The following is a 13,281-nucleotide window of genomic DNA, read 5'->3' as shown; positions in this document are numbered from 1 at the left end:
TATCTTGTGTCTTTTCCAGGTTACTTGAAGAAGTGAGCTAGGCTTGAGCTGAGCCTAAGTTCACTAGCTTTTTAATCTGGGAAATAATAAAATCATAAAAAGGATACCTGTTTTCCTCTGCTACAACCGAAGCACCACCGAGTGAAAGCGACGGAATAGCAAACCAATGACCAGCGAGAGAAATAAGAGGGTAGAAGAAGAGCACGAACAGACAGGCGCAGAGAAGGCGGAGAGGCCGGTGGACAAGCGAGAGGCAGGGGCCAGTGCCGGTGCGAGGAGGGAAGTCGAGAAGATGGCGACGTGTCGTCAAGCTGCCGAGGAGGAAACCAGATGGGGAGGGAATGCAAATGAGGCTCACGTCCCAAACCCAAAAGCCCAACAAACACTCTTCACCTTGCAGCCTCCGGGAACTCCGTCGGATGACAATACAAGTTTCCTGGCTGAATTTTGAAGAGTTGGTTCTCCGGACTTGCAGGAGGCAAGATCTTAGAAAGTGATCCAACAGGCGATACAAAAATCCTCATCCTATATGTCAGCAGGTTTTCCATCACGTGATGTCCTGGACTGATCTAAATTTGATGGATCGTGGGAGGAGGAGGAGGAGTAGGAGGAAGGCGCGTACACAATCCTTCACAGCCTCTGAAGGAAGTGGCAGTCGACACACTCTCTCCTGAGAGAGGAAAGCAAACACTTTCTGTGCTTGAGTCTGAGTTCCTTGAAATTGGAAGACCTTCCATTTGCCTTGGGGACCTCCTGGCTCTTTTAACCGAGTCTTCTAAAGGAGTGGTTTTGAACCATCAGAGTGGCGAGGGGATTTCAAGACTTCTTTTTCAAGGCATGACATACAAATCCCACACTCGTGATATGAGACCTTTTTTTCCCCTTCTTTTCTGAAGTAGCTTTTTAATCATGGAGCACAACATTGGAACAACAACAAACCACAAAACAAGTGATTGATGACTCGTACATGACCAGCTTTGTATATCAGATTTTCTGATAGAGTAGCGATTTGAGACCACCCGTTTACTCTTTGTCTGAGCTGATGTAGAAAAATACCTTGTTTGGTGATTCCTTTGGGGAGTCGAGGCAAAACCCCTGCTTTGGTGAAGGAAGCCACATCCACCATGGAGCTTGTGGTAATCAAGCACACACACACAAACACACATGAGGGGGAGACAAGGAAGGTGGCTCAGGAGGAATTGGACATGAGTTACTGGATTGTATCAGTTTGAAGCTTTTAGATCAAAAGTTGATGGTTGTCACCCATCGATAAAGAAACCAAATCCCCCAAAATGGCAACATTTTCAGGGGTTAAGAAATAATGAAGTCATAATTTGCAAGTGAATCCTAATCCGTAGGGACATTTGATTGCATTTAAATACGTCAGGTGGACATGAACGACGGGCAGTTGTTCCCCTGAAAGGTGACAAAGGAGCCTAAATCAGTGCCTATACGTTAAGAAAAAGTGGCTGCAGCACAAGCATGAATGTAGTTCTCCCAAAACAACCAGCATTTACGCCCCTTTTACACAAAAGAGGGCTCAACTTTTATTTTTATATCTACAAAACGAGGCCAAATGAGTTGAGATGCTGGGTCGGAAGCCACCTTCCTTCTCTGTGGAATGAAATGAATGGACTTTTTCCTTCTGTGCAAACTTTGTTGCGTATTTCTTGTTGACGTCCTCTCTGAGCTTATATGGGTGGTAAATCAGAGCAGGTAACCCTTGACTTCAGTTGGCTTCTGTCACATGATGTGCTGTTTTCTTGTGTTTCTAGCAACGTATTGGCAGTGGGAATGCTCTTTTTTATTATTAGATTCCTCCATCTTTCTCACACTTCTTGTGATTCTAGTTTTGTAATCGAGTAGAGTTGCTTTCACACGTGACATGCGTTCACAAATCACGTTTGAGTTTTAATATGCTCCTAACATGTACTATCTTTAAAAAATAAAAACCTGCTGTGGAGTTTTTCTCCCCGCACTCATCAGCCCCAACATTTTTGCCTTCCGTGCAGTAATAACTTTTGAGTTGCAGACATCTGAAAGACAGCACTTAAAATCCCAGTGGGATGTAAATATGGAGTAAAACAATGAGTTAATATTTCGTATGAAGTGACTGGAGTCAAATGCTGCCAACTGAATATTTCGTTTATTATGGTAAAATCAATATGTTCATGGTCACAAAAAGATATTGCACAGTAATAAAACATCAAACCAAACAGCGTCACACTGTTGCCTTCTTCTTTGTGTGTTTACTCTTCATTTTCCTTTTGAGCTGTCCTTTTTTCTGCCTGTCAATGTTCTCCTGTATCTGCTCTTTGAACTTCTTCTTCTGAGTCTTGATCTTCTCCAGTTCCGCTTTCCTTTTTGCCTCCATGTCTGGATCCTAGAACGGGATGTTGACCAAGAACGAAAATTGTTTTAGTAGTTTGTTAAGCAGACATAGCTATCAAATCACAGGCTTCAGGCAGTTATGCATTGATTTTTTTTGTGATGAGAAGAGCGACAGTCCCACAAGGCAGGGTATGATGTCTAAATCTGATATTTTTATGCAGTCGTAAGAATATTTTTAATGTGAACGTAATGGGGTCCTAAATTAAGTCTCACGAGCAGTCATTACGGAAGTAAACATGCCTGTAATTCTAGTAGGTCTCACTCGGAGCGAATTTGTGGTAATTTTTTGCAACCAAATTAAAAATGTTCTGAACCAATTTTTTTGCGTGGGCGATTTAAGAAGGAAAAGGGCAAAACGTTTGTCTCTCACCGAGATGAAATACACAGCTCTTAAAGGGTGAGTTAAAAGACTCGCTTGTTATAGTTCTTTTTTAACCGTATTTTAAATTAAGGAAAAAAATCACTGGTGGCAGTTATAAGATAAGGTGTAGAGCAGAGCAATTTTAACTAACAGAAAATATTACTCCGTTAGTGGGAATTATTCAGAAATATTCTATGATTTTATTTTTGTTTTGAATGTAAACATTTCATAAGGTAGTGCCATATCTACTACATGTTTTGACTGACGTCACTATTTTAAATGTTGGTTCACCAAAAAAAATTCTAGCACAATACTAAAAAATACACAAGAATAACATGTATTTATGTACGGTATATAAAAATGAGTACATAATTAAAATGTGAATACAAAATGATACCACTTTACATAACATTAAACTAGAAAAGTGAATCCAAATTAAAAAAAGTAAATTTATATATAAAAAAAAAAGTCAATTCATATGCTACTAAATTTCCTTTACTGACTCATTTTCTAGTCGGTAGCGTGGGCAAATGCCGACGCTGCATGTGCATTAAAAATGGCTCCCAAACAAACCGCTCTTACCTTTCCTTCCAAGATCAGCTCTTTCCTCTTATTGATCTCCTTTTTCTCATCAAAGTCACTAGACTCCAGTCTCTACAATGCAAATGTCTAATGTCAATGAAACATGTGGATCTGCTGTAAAGTGAAGTAAGTACATTTTGCTTTGAACATCAGCAAAGCTCAATGAAAATAGAAGATCTTACAATTTCACACTCCCGTTTGGTCAAGTTGACCTGCGTGAGGATTTTCAGGACTTCTTTCTCCTCCACAGGGAACTCACTCAACTTGGTTTCTGGGGGGACATTTGAAGAATGAAAGAATTTTAGAATAGCCGCCAATTTGAGTTTAATCTTTAAGGATGCTGTGTATCTAAATGGTCTGAAGATTGTTTTTTTTAGTGCTCATGCTTACGAATTTGCTCTTCGATGGCTTGGACCAGGTGGATGTCGTACTGTGTCACCAGTGTGATGGACACCCCATTCCTGCCTTCACAGGAAGACCTCATGGTCAGACTCTTGTTATATTTTTTTCCTTTTTTTTTTTGTGTCCTGTCCAGCTTCTCAGGCAAATCATATAGTTGATGTAGATGCCCATGTCGGCTGTTCAGATTTACTTTACAAAAGAGAAGTGTAGGATACTTCTCTTGTTGCCTTATTTGTATTTGACTTTATTAAATGTATTTATATTATCATTTAGTGCAGCCGGGCCGGAGCAGGAGGGGATAGAAAGAGAAAAAAAAAGAAGACAGAGGGGGAAATTGTGGGGACAAGAGGGGGATTAGACAGAGAGACAAAAACAACAACAGCAAACAACAACAATAGAGCAACATGAGCAAATATGACAGTAAAAGTAATAGCAAATAAGCAGTTAGCGAAAAAAAAAAAAATAATACAGAAATGACAATGAGCATTATTACACTACAAATGGATCAATACAAATACCAATAGAAATAGCGCTATTGATAATGAACAATACCAATAATTTACCTTTATTATCAACAATACAGTTGTTTAAATGCAACAATACATATACGTAATGATAACTTGAGATACGAAAGAATGCAGAAAAATGGAGGGGGAGAAAGAGAAGCAACCTACATTAACCTTGTAGATTGTTATAGTCACAATAGGTTAAGCTTTGTCAGTGTGCCATGTGTTACACCCAGTTTACCCTAGGGCAACAACGTTAATATATGTTTGATGAAACGTGATTATGTGCATGAGTAAGTATGCATATGTACTTGTATATGTACAGAATGTGTATATGTGTTTGTACAATGAATGTATATGTACAGAATGTGTATATGTGTTTGACTCTTGTTATATTTAACATCCTGTTCTAGTTATCGGCGCCGATATTTTGACATGTATCTGAATCGGCCTCTTTTTTTTTTTAAACAACTACAACAGCAGATACATTATATACATATCATACCAGTATTTAGTGAATTACTGCAGCCTCTTGTGGCCAACTTTCCAAACTTCCATTTTTTTCATGCTTTTTAGATGAAAAAATTGTCATAGACCACACGCAAGTAAAAAAGAAAATAAGGTGGCTGCAAACGAGTGTTTTTCTGTCTCGTCTGAGTTGAATGTCAAACTTGACCAACTTCTCGGTTTAGTGAGGGGCATGATCTAGAATTAACTTTCACCAAGTCAGACGCAATGCAGCGGCTCAACGGCTCAGTTTGTTAATTGCCGCTCAAGTAAGTTATACCTATGTGATCATGGCGCCGCTAAAAGTAGTTCCTCAGTGTAGAGCTCATAACAACAATGTTGCTAATACTTGGTAAATATGCACGTCACAGGATGTAAATTGAGTATTGTTGGCGGCTTTTGGACGTCCTTATTGAGTGCTTTTTGGGCGCAATAAAAGTACTCATTACCTGCATTGTAAGCCACCTTGCACTTTCTGTATTTTACAAATTATAATGCATAAAAAATATATAAGTATTGAGGAGCATGAATTATAGGCAAACTTATTATTATTATTATTTTTTTAAAGTGCCTTCAAATATTCCCACAGGCATGTCATTGATAGTACCTGCTCTCGCCGTTCGTCCCACTCTGTGGATGTAGATTTTGGGCAGGCCGGGGGTGTTGTGATTGATGACGACTTGAACAGTAGGAATATCCAAGCCCCTTGTTGGGAAGTCAATGGCAGGTATGAATGATCAAGTATTTCAGATGATGAAGAAGAAGAGACGCTTACCTGGCAGCTACATCTGTCGCGATCAGGATCTTATAGACGCTGGCCTTGAATTTGGAGAGGTTTGCAAATCGTTGTTTCTGGAAAACCAAAGCGAGGTCAGTCTTTTATTGTGAAGGTCCATTTAGTCGCCTCCTAACTGTTGATTTTTTTCTTTATGGTCATCTTCTCCAACCACTTCACATCTCACCTGTTTCATCATGGAGTGGAGGGAGATGGTGGGAAAGTTAAATCGCCGAAGCATCATGGTGAGGATTTGACAGCTCCTGGGAGAAAGCAAAACAATTTGTCAAAACCATACATACAAAAAAAACTTGGCAAATGTGTGTCTTAGGCAACATTCAAACAATTGACTAGCAATGTTTTTTAAAGTTAATATTTATAGTAAAACCATCCTGAAATATGAAGGTGTAAAGTTAACCACAGATATAACTTTAATAAAAACAAATAAAACATCAGGAGCAAAGCTTGAGAAGAACATCTTTTAAACCTGATCATTTTTACTCTTAAATCATCCCAATGGCAAACTGAGTTGATTTTTATTCCCGACAGTCCACAAATTAAGAGTCTAGGGTCTGCAGAACACCACAAAATGTGCTCCAGAATCAATTTTTCAGGTTGTAGGGGAGGCCCAAAGCAGTTAATTTTACCCGAGGGGACCCACACTGTAGGACCTCTGAAAACCTTTGGTCTATAAATTCTATTATTCTAAAGCACAACGAAGTAAAAAAATAAATAAAAAAAATCGTAATATAATTTATCACAGGTGTCAAACTCAAAGCCCAGATGCCAGATCTGGCCCATTGCATCATTTTACGTGGCCCGCAAAAGCCTGGAAACAATATGCGTCAACGTACTTTATATTTGTATTTATCTCTAATACATGTACTGCATGCAGTTGAATATCTTTTAAACTTCAAAAGTAGGTGTGCACAAAAAAATCGATTCACATCTGAATTGCGATTCTAATTTATTCCGATTCTAAATCAATTCAGAATTTTTTAAAAATTAATTGAAATTTTTTTTTTTAATCGATTTTTAAAAAATATGTTTTTTGGTAATCTCCTTGCAACCAGAAGGGGCTTTGCTAACCTGTAACTTGTTTTGAAAAAGTTTCATTATAAACATTCAAACATCTGTTTGAATCGGGTATCTCGTTAAATCGAGAATCGTTTCTTAATCGCATCGAATTGTTAAGTGCTCAAAGATTCGCACACCTGTTAAATATTTAATAATAAAAATATTATATCTTGTAAATATGTTTTAAACCATAACATAAGAAAAAATACAACAAAATTAATTAACGTAAATATCTGCTTGACTTACAATTTCAAAGCAAGCGATCCATTTAATAGCACACTGTGAAAATGACTGTTTTACGGTAAAAACATGGCACTGCAGTCGTGGAAATTTCAATTTTGTCTGAAAAAATTGTATTACTATTTCCATTTAAATAAGCCGTAAAAACCACTGTAAATGTTACGGTAAAATATCGGACTGTTTTTTCGCAAAAATAGAAGTTTTTACTTTTTATGGTGTACACGAAGAACTGTATAATAACCAAAGGCAACTGTGTCACAATTTCATGAAGTGAATTCCTATACATTTATATTCATATATAACTCACTGCTATAAGCAGCCCTCTGAGGGCAGCCATATCTGTGATGTGACCCTCAATGAAAACAAGTTTGACACCCCTCCCATAAATGCTATTGCCAGTTGTGTGTGTGTGTACCTAACCCGCAAAATGGAGGAAGGATGCAATAATAATAATTTGGAGTGCATGATCATTAACAAGTTTAACACAACAGAACCAGAAACAATGTTACACATTGTATTATGAACAAACTATTTGGTCAGCATCCATAGTGTTGATGAATTAATAGTAAACAAAAGTCTAACTTGAATGAGTTTCACACCAACATTTAAAGCACCATGCTAACCACTCATGATTCGTCATATGCAACTACTGTCATCTTGTGGAGGTAAGAAAAACTACATCAGGTGGTTGGCACTAATTAACTATTGCAGCTCTTACTCATATTGAACAATAGGGCTGCACGAGTTAGAGAAAAAATATACGCAATTGCGATTTTTTTTCTCTAAGATTGCTGATTCGATTTTATATTTTTTTGTACATAAAACTGCAAACATAATGACTGATGGACTACATAATACTTTTAGACTGTTAATCAACATATTCTTGTATCAAGGTGCCACACAATAGAACAATATGCAATAATTTACTTCCAAAAATATTTGACTTTATGCAGACAGAGCTTTTGTCAACATCATACTCTTTAACTAAAAAAATATTCTGTTAAACCTATACAGTGATTATGATATAATGTAATCATAATATATATTAATGCAAGTAACCATTTAAAAGGATATACGCTTTTATTTCTCATTACTGTAGAATTGTTCACCTTTGGACTGTCATTGGAAGGTAAATAACTTTATCCTAAACGAATGAACAAAAAAATTGACTAATTTCTGTAAGCAAAAATTTAACCTAATTAGATATTGAACATCTTAAAGTGTATTTTTTCCTAGAGGTAAAAATGAGATTGGACGTTGCCTTTTTGTTTATTGCGATCACGTGATTGCGACTACATTTTCGCTCATTCGTCAGCGTTGATGGGCTCAGATCGCCTATCCGATTTGAAGCTGAACAGGACATTTGGCATTGTAATCTTTTTTTCTCCTCATTCTGATTGGCCAACATGTCTGTCACTCAAATGCCGGTCAACGGCGGAGGAAAAAAGAAAAAAACTCAGCCTGTTGCGGTTAGTAACCGCACTAATTAAAACCTCAATGTCGATTTGGTTTCCAAGTCGTGTAGCCCTTTTGAACAAACAAGCGACTATAAGGGACTGAAATTATTGAATAGAAGTGTTAATTAGAGCATTTACGGTAATTATGTCTTGTTCTATACTGCTGTAGAACAAATTGTTCAGCTGGGCTCACTTGCATGTGTTGGTGAAGATGATGATGGACCAGTCATCGTGTGTGTCTGTGAAGGTCTGGATCAGGTGGACCAGGTAAGCATCTTTAACCTTCTCTGGAGTCAGAATGTACCTCTGGTCCAACTCTTCCACCGTGCGAGTTCTGATAACACAGTGACATAGTAGCAAAACATACACCGGTCATGTGTTCAGCGGGGCACTCACTCGGATGTACTCTCCCAGAAGAAGGGTCTGTTCATGGCGATGTTTTTCAGCTCCTGCAGCGTGTCTGTGAGCGTAGCGCTGAACAGCAGAGTCTGTCTTTTGGCTGGTATCACCCCTAGGATGACTTCCAGGTCTTTGGTGAAGTCAGTGCAGCCCTGCTCCAACAGTCTGTCCGCCTCATCCAAGATCTGCACACAATATAATATCATAATGTACAGAGCAGGCCAAGCTAAATTTAAATAGTTTTACAGTCAACACCGAATCCATTCAATTGAATCAATTAAATACAAGAATACACAAAAACATAGTATCATTAATACTAAGGTCAATTATATTGGGGGATTAGACCTGGCACCTTTTTATAATCTGCTAGCAATAGAATCTGTGCTGTCTAGAATTGTATTTACCGTATTTTTCGGACTATAAGTCGCAGTTTTTTTCATAGTTTGGCCGGTGGTGCGACTTATACTCAGGAGGAGCGACTTATGTGTGAAATTATTAACACATTACCGTAAAATATCAAATAATATTATTTAGCTCATTCACGTAAGAGACTAGACGTCCAAGATTTCATCGGATTTAGCGATTAGGAGTGACAGATTGTTTGGTAAACGTATAGCATGTTCTATATGTTATAGTTATTTGAACGACTCTTACCATAATATGTTACGTTAACATACCAGGCACGTTCTCAGTTGGTTATTTATGCGTCATATAACGTACAATTATTCAGCCTGTTGTTCGCTATTCTTTATTTATTTTAAATTGCCTTTCAAATGTCTATTCTTGGTGTTGGGTTTTATCAAATAAATTTCCCCCAAAAATGCGACTTATACTCCAGTGCGACTTATATATGTTTTTTTCCTTCTTTATTATGCATTTTCGGCCGGTGCGACTTATACTCCGAAAAATACGGTAATGCTACAACTACAAAGTGTGCACACTAAATAATAATACAATGTTTATTTTGTCTCATCAAGCCCTACCTGCCACCATTTCAAAAATACTGATTTGGACAATCCTCTACTTGACGCAGGCCAGAAACGGCTTCTCTGTAGCGATGTAAGATATGAACATTTCACATCACGATTACTGTGACGGAAACTATCACGGTTATCATTATCACTGTGCTCAAAAAGTACACAAAGTACACAAAGTGAAATCTTTTAACCACATTATATTGTTAAATTAAAAAAAAAACCTGCACACAATATACTTTCCTTGGCACAAGAAACATAAAATATACTTCTGAAGAGCCATATTGATGTTATTTGAGTGCTTAAATGACTTTAATTTTAGCATTTAAGACCACTAGCATTCAGCGCACTAGCTGCTTCTCTAGGAAATGAGCAGTATCACCGTTTATCATTTATAGCATTAATCGTTACATCCCTACTTCTCTGATAACCATTACAAATGTATGCTCATATTTAACACAGAGGCATTAAAAAGTGATTTTTTTATAACTAAAAATATATTCTATTCCGGTAATTTTTGTGTATTTTTTCTGTGTGGCCTTAATTATCTTCCCCATAAAGACAGCCTGGGAAGATAATATTAACTAAAAATGCCTTTTTATACAACATAGATGCACTATGACAATTTATGTGGAGTACGGTAACTGACTCACCAAGAACTGGATCTTCTTTAAGCTGAAGGTGTTGGAGCTCCGGATGTGATCGGCGAGTCGGCCCGGCGTCGCTACGACTACGTGAGGCTGGTTGGAAAGCGCCAGGGCCTGACTTACCATATCTGTGGGTGAACACAAGACGTCAGCGCACACTTCTTCCATGTTTGTAGCTGGGACTGATGCGCTTACCCATTCCGCCTACGATGATGCAGTCTCGCAGACCGAGCGGCTTTCCCAGGACTCGAAACTGCTCAGCGATCTGGTAGGCCAACTCCCTGCATGATATCACAGTGACACCAATCACATCTTTTCATTTTAAAGTTGCTTTTGTTTAGCTAAAAAAAAAACAGCATGTGCTAGCCTGCAGTAACTAAATATGTGGTATTGACCCTGATATAAGGTGTCTGACAAATATTTGAGGTCTTCAAATTCATAAATGCAAACCACATGCAGCACCAAACACCTCCTCCCTTAGCTACTTTGAGCTTTTCTTCCTGTCACTCACACACGCACACACCATTGACCTGATGCGATGCAATAGCGCAGAGGAAAGAAATGGCAGGGGAGGAGCAACAAGGTCAATTTTAAGCTGATGCCACTCAAAAGTTAACCTGACTCTCGCCAGATCCTTGTAGTTCGCTGAGCTCCACACAAGGATCTGGGCTCGACGGCAATGCAAACTTCTTCAAGATAGCAAAAAATAATGAACCAATCAGGATCGCCGGGCAGGATTTTTGTTGTTTGATTCAAACAACAATGGCGGCACGCACCGAGGAGTCGTGTGCTGACATTGATTCTGCTATTGCAAATGTTTTGCGACATCGATCGTCTACTGACATTGCTGCGTTGTTTCAGTAAAAGTTATCCAATATGTCGGCTGTTCTATTTTGGATTTCCCAGCGTCGCTCTTATCAGCGTCACGGGTTGATTTCGATGTGAGTGGTTGAAGTGGCACGTCATTCAAGATAACGGACAAGTGGTTTATCCAATCACATACAATGAGTTTTTTACAATTGATTGATTGATTGATTGAGACTTTTATTAGTAGATTGCACAGTACAGTACATATTCCGTACAATTGACCACTAAATGGTAACACCCGAATAAGTTTTTCAACTTGTTTAAGTCGGGGTCCACGTTAATCAATTCATGGTATAAATTTATACTATCAGCATAATACAGTCATCACACAAGTTAATCATCATCAGAGTATATACATTGAATTATTTACAATCCGGGGGGTGGGATGTGGAGGGTGTTGGGGCGGGGGCGTTAGGTTTGGTTGATATCAGCACTTCAGTCATCAATAATATCATCTGAGAAATGGACACTGAAACAGTGTAGGACTGACTTGGTAGGATATGTACAGCGAGCAGTGAACATAGTGAGCTCAGAAAGCATAAGAACAAGTATATACATTTGATTATTTACAATCTGAGGAGGTGGGATGTGGTGGGGGGAGGGTGTTAGTCTAGGGTTGTTGTTGCCTGGAGGTGTTCTTTTAGTGCGGTTTTGAAGAAGGGTAGAGATGCACTTTCTTTTACACCTGTTGGGAGTGCATTCCATATTGATGTGGCATAGAAGGAGAATGAGTTAAGACTTTTGTTAGATCGGAATCTGGGTTTTAACATGGTTTGTGGAGCTCCCCCTGGTGTTGTGGTTATGGCGGTCATTTACGTTATGGAAGTAGTTTGACAAGTACTTCGGTATTACGGAGGTGTAGCGAATCTTATAGAATTTGTATTTCAGAAGGCCACGCCTTCTGAAATACATCTCCTATTAAGAAGTCCCAGATCCTTGTGTGGAGCTCAGCGAACTACAAGGATCTGGCGAGAGTCAGGCTACTCAAAAGTAGCTCTATTTCATAAACTTGCAGTAGTTTGCAATGAACCATCAAAAACTAACAATACAAAATCAATAATATTACAGTCACAATTTATTTTAATCTAATTTGTACATTTTAAAAATAGATGTACATTTTACTGATATTTAAAAAAAAATTTGTCTTAAAGTATAGGTATTGTTTTATATTTTCTGTCAGCGTATGTGGATTGTTTTAGTTGTATTTCTTTTTTTTAGTTGCCATACATAATTTATGGGTTATTTAGTTTTTGTATTACTTTATGTAAAACAGCAAAAGTTAAACCTAAGTTGAAATGAATGCAATGACAAGTACTGTTTTTAATTGGAAATATACACACAATAACCAGAAGACGTCATCTCTAAAAGTAATCTATTTGTTAGAAAGGAAATAAATGAAAGCAAAGTAGCACTGACCTGGTGGGTGTGAGCACCAGACAGAAGATGCCATATGGGTCCTCTGATAGTTTCTGCAACACCGGAAGCACGAAAGCTGCTGTCTTCCCACTTCCGGTTTTGGCACAGCCCAAACAATCACGACCTGGGTTATAAAAAGGCACTGTGTTTATGTTTTGAACGTTATGGTCATGTACCTTGAGAAAGATAGCCGGACATACACATTGTTTCACATTTTTCTGAATACATTGCTTTGATTGACTGATTGATTGAGACTTTTATTAGTAGATTGCACAGTACAGTACATATTCCGTACAATTGACCACTAAATGGTAACACCCGAATAAGTTTTTCCAACTTGTTTAAGTCGGGGTCCACGTTAATCAATTCATGTCAGACAATATTTAAACTTTGTCTAATTTTTTAGTTAGTATTGAGTGTGTCTTACCTTGTAGGATGGCTGGCATGCAGTTTTCCTGTACAGTAGTGGGTTTATTTATTCCCAACTGTTTGCACTGTTTAATAAGCCAGTCGGACAGTCCGAGCGACGAAAAGTCACTCATCTTTGATCTGTATGTTCCCCAATATGATTAAATAGGTCGAAAGGTACAGAAATTAAGAAATAAACACAGACGGCGCGAATTGTAGTTTGGGATCTGAAGAGAGAGACCCTCATGTGTTTTTCTGACGTTCCAATATGG

The 13,281-nt window shown here is 38.1% G+C and overlaps 2 protein-coding genes across 3 annotated transcripts in view; one reads left to right on the top strand and one right to left on the bottom strand.

Moving 5' to 3' along the window:
• LOC133616547 (regulator of nonsense transcripts 1-like) overlaps positions 1–2,224 on the top strand; it is a 25,794-nt gene extending 23,570 nt beyond the window's left edge. For both annotated transcript variants that reach the window (XM_061975954.2, XM_061975953.2), the window contains exon 24: positions 20–2,224. The gene's annotated coding sequence lies outside the window, so the exon portion shown is untranslated. The remainder of the gene's footprint in view (positions 1–19) is intronic.
• Positions 2,222–13,281, bottom strand: ddx49 (DEAD (Asp-Glu-Ala-Asp) box polypeptide 49). The gene is made up of 13 exons (XM_061975955.2): positions 13,029–13,281; positions 12,602–12,725; positions 10,514–10,599; positions 10,325–10,446; positions 8,695–8,882; positions 8,492–8,632; positions 5,712–5,787; positions 5,525–5,601; positions 5,357–5,454; positions 3,725–3,799; positions 3,517–3,605; positions 3,335–3,406; positions 2,222–2,383 (listed from the first exon to the last, which is right to left on the bottom strand). Exons 1-13 carry the CDS (start codon positions 13,141–13,143, stop codon positions 2,222–2,224), a joined length of 1,425 nt encoding a protein of 474 aa, XP_061831939.1. The 5' UTR covers positions 13,144–13,281.

Source organism: Nerophis lumbriciformis, linkage group LG14 (assembly GCF_033978685.3).
Source record: "Nerophis lumbriciformis linkage group LG14, RoL_Nlum_v2.1, whole genome shotgun sequence".
Lineage (NCBI taxonomy): Eukaryota > Metazoa > Chordata > Actinopteri > Syngnathiformes > Syngnathidae > Nerophis > Nerophis lumbriciformis.
The sequence above is the reverse complement of the archived record's forward strand: the minus strand, read 5'-3'. Positions and strand labels throughout refer to the sequence as shown.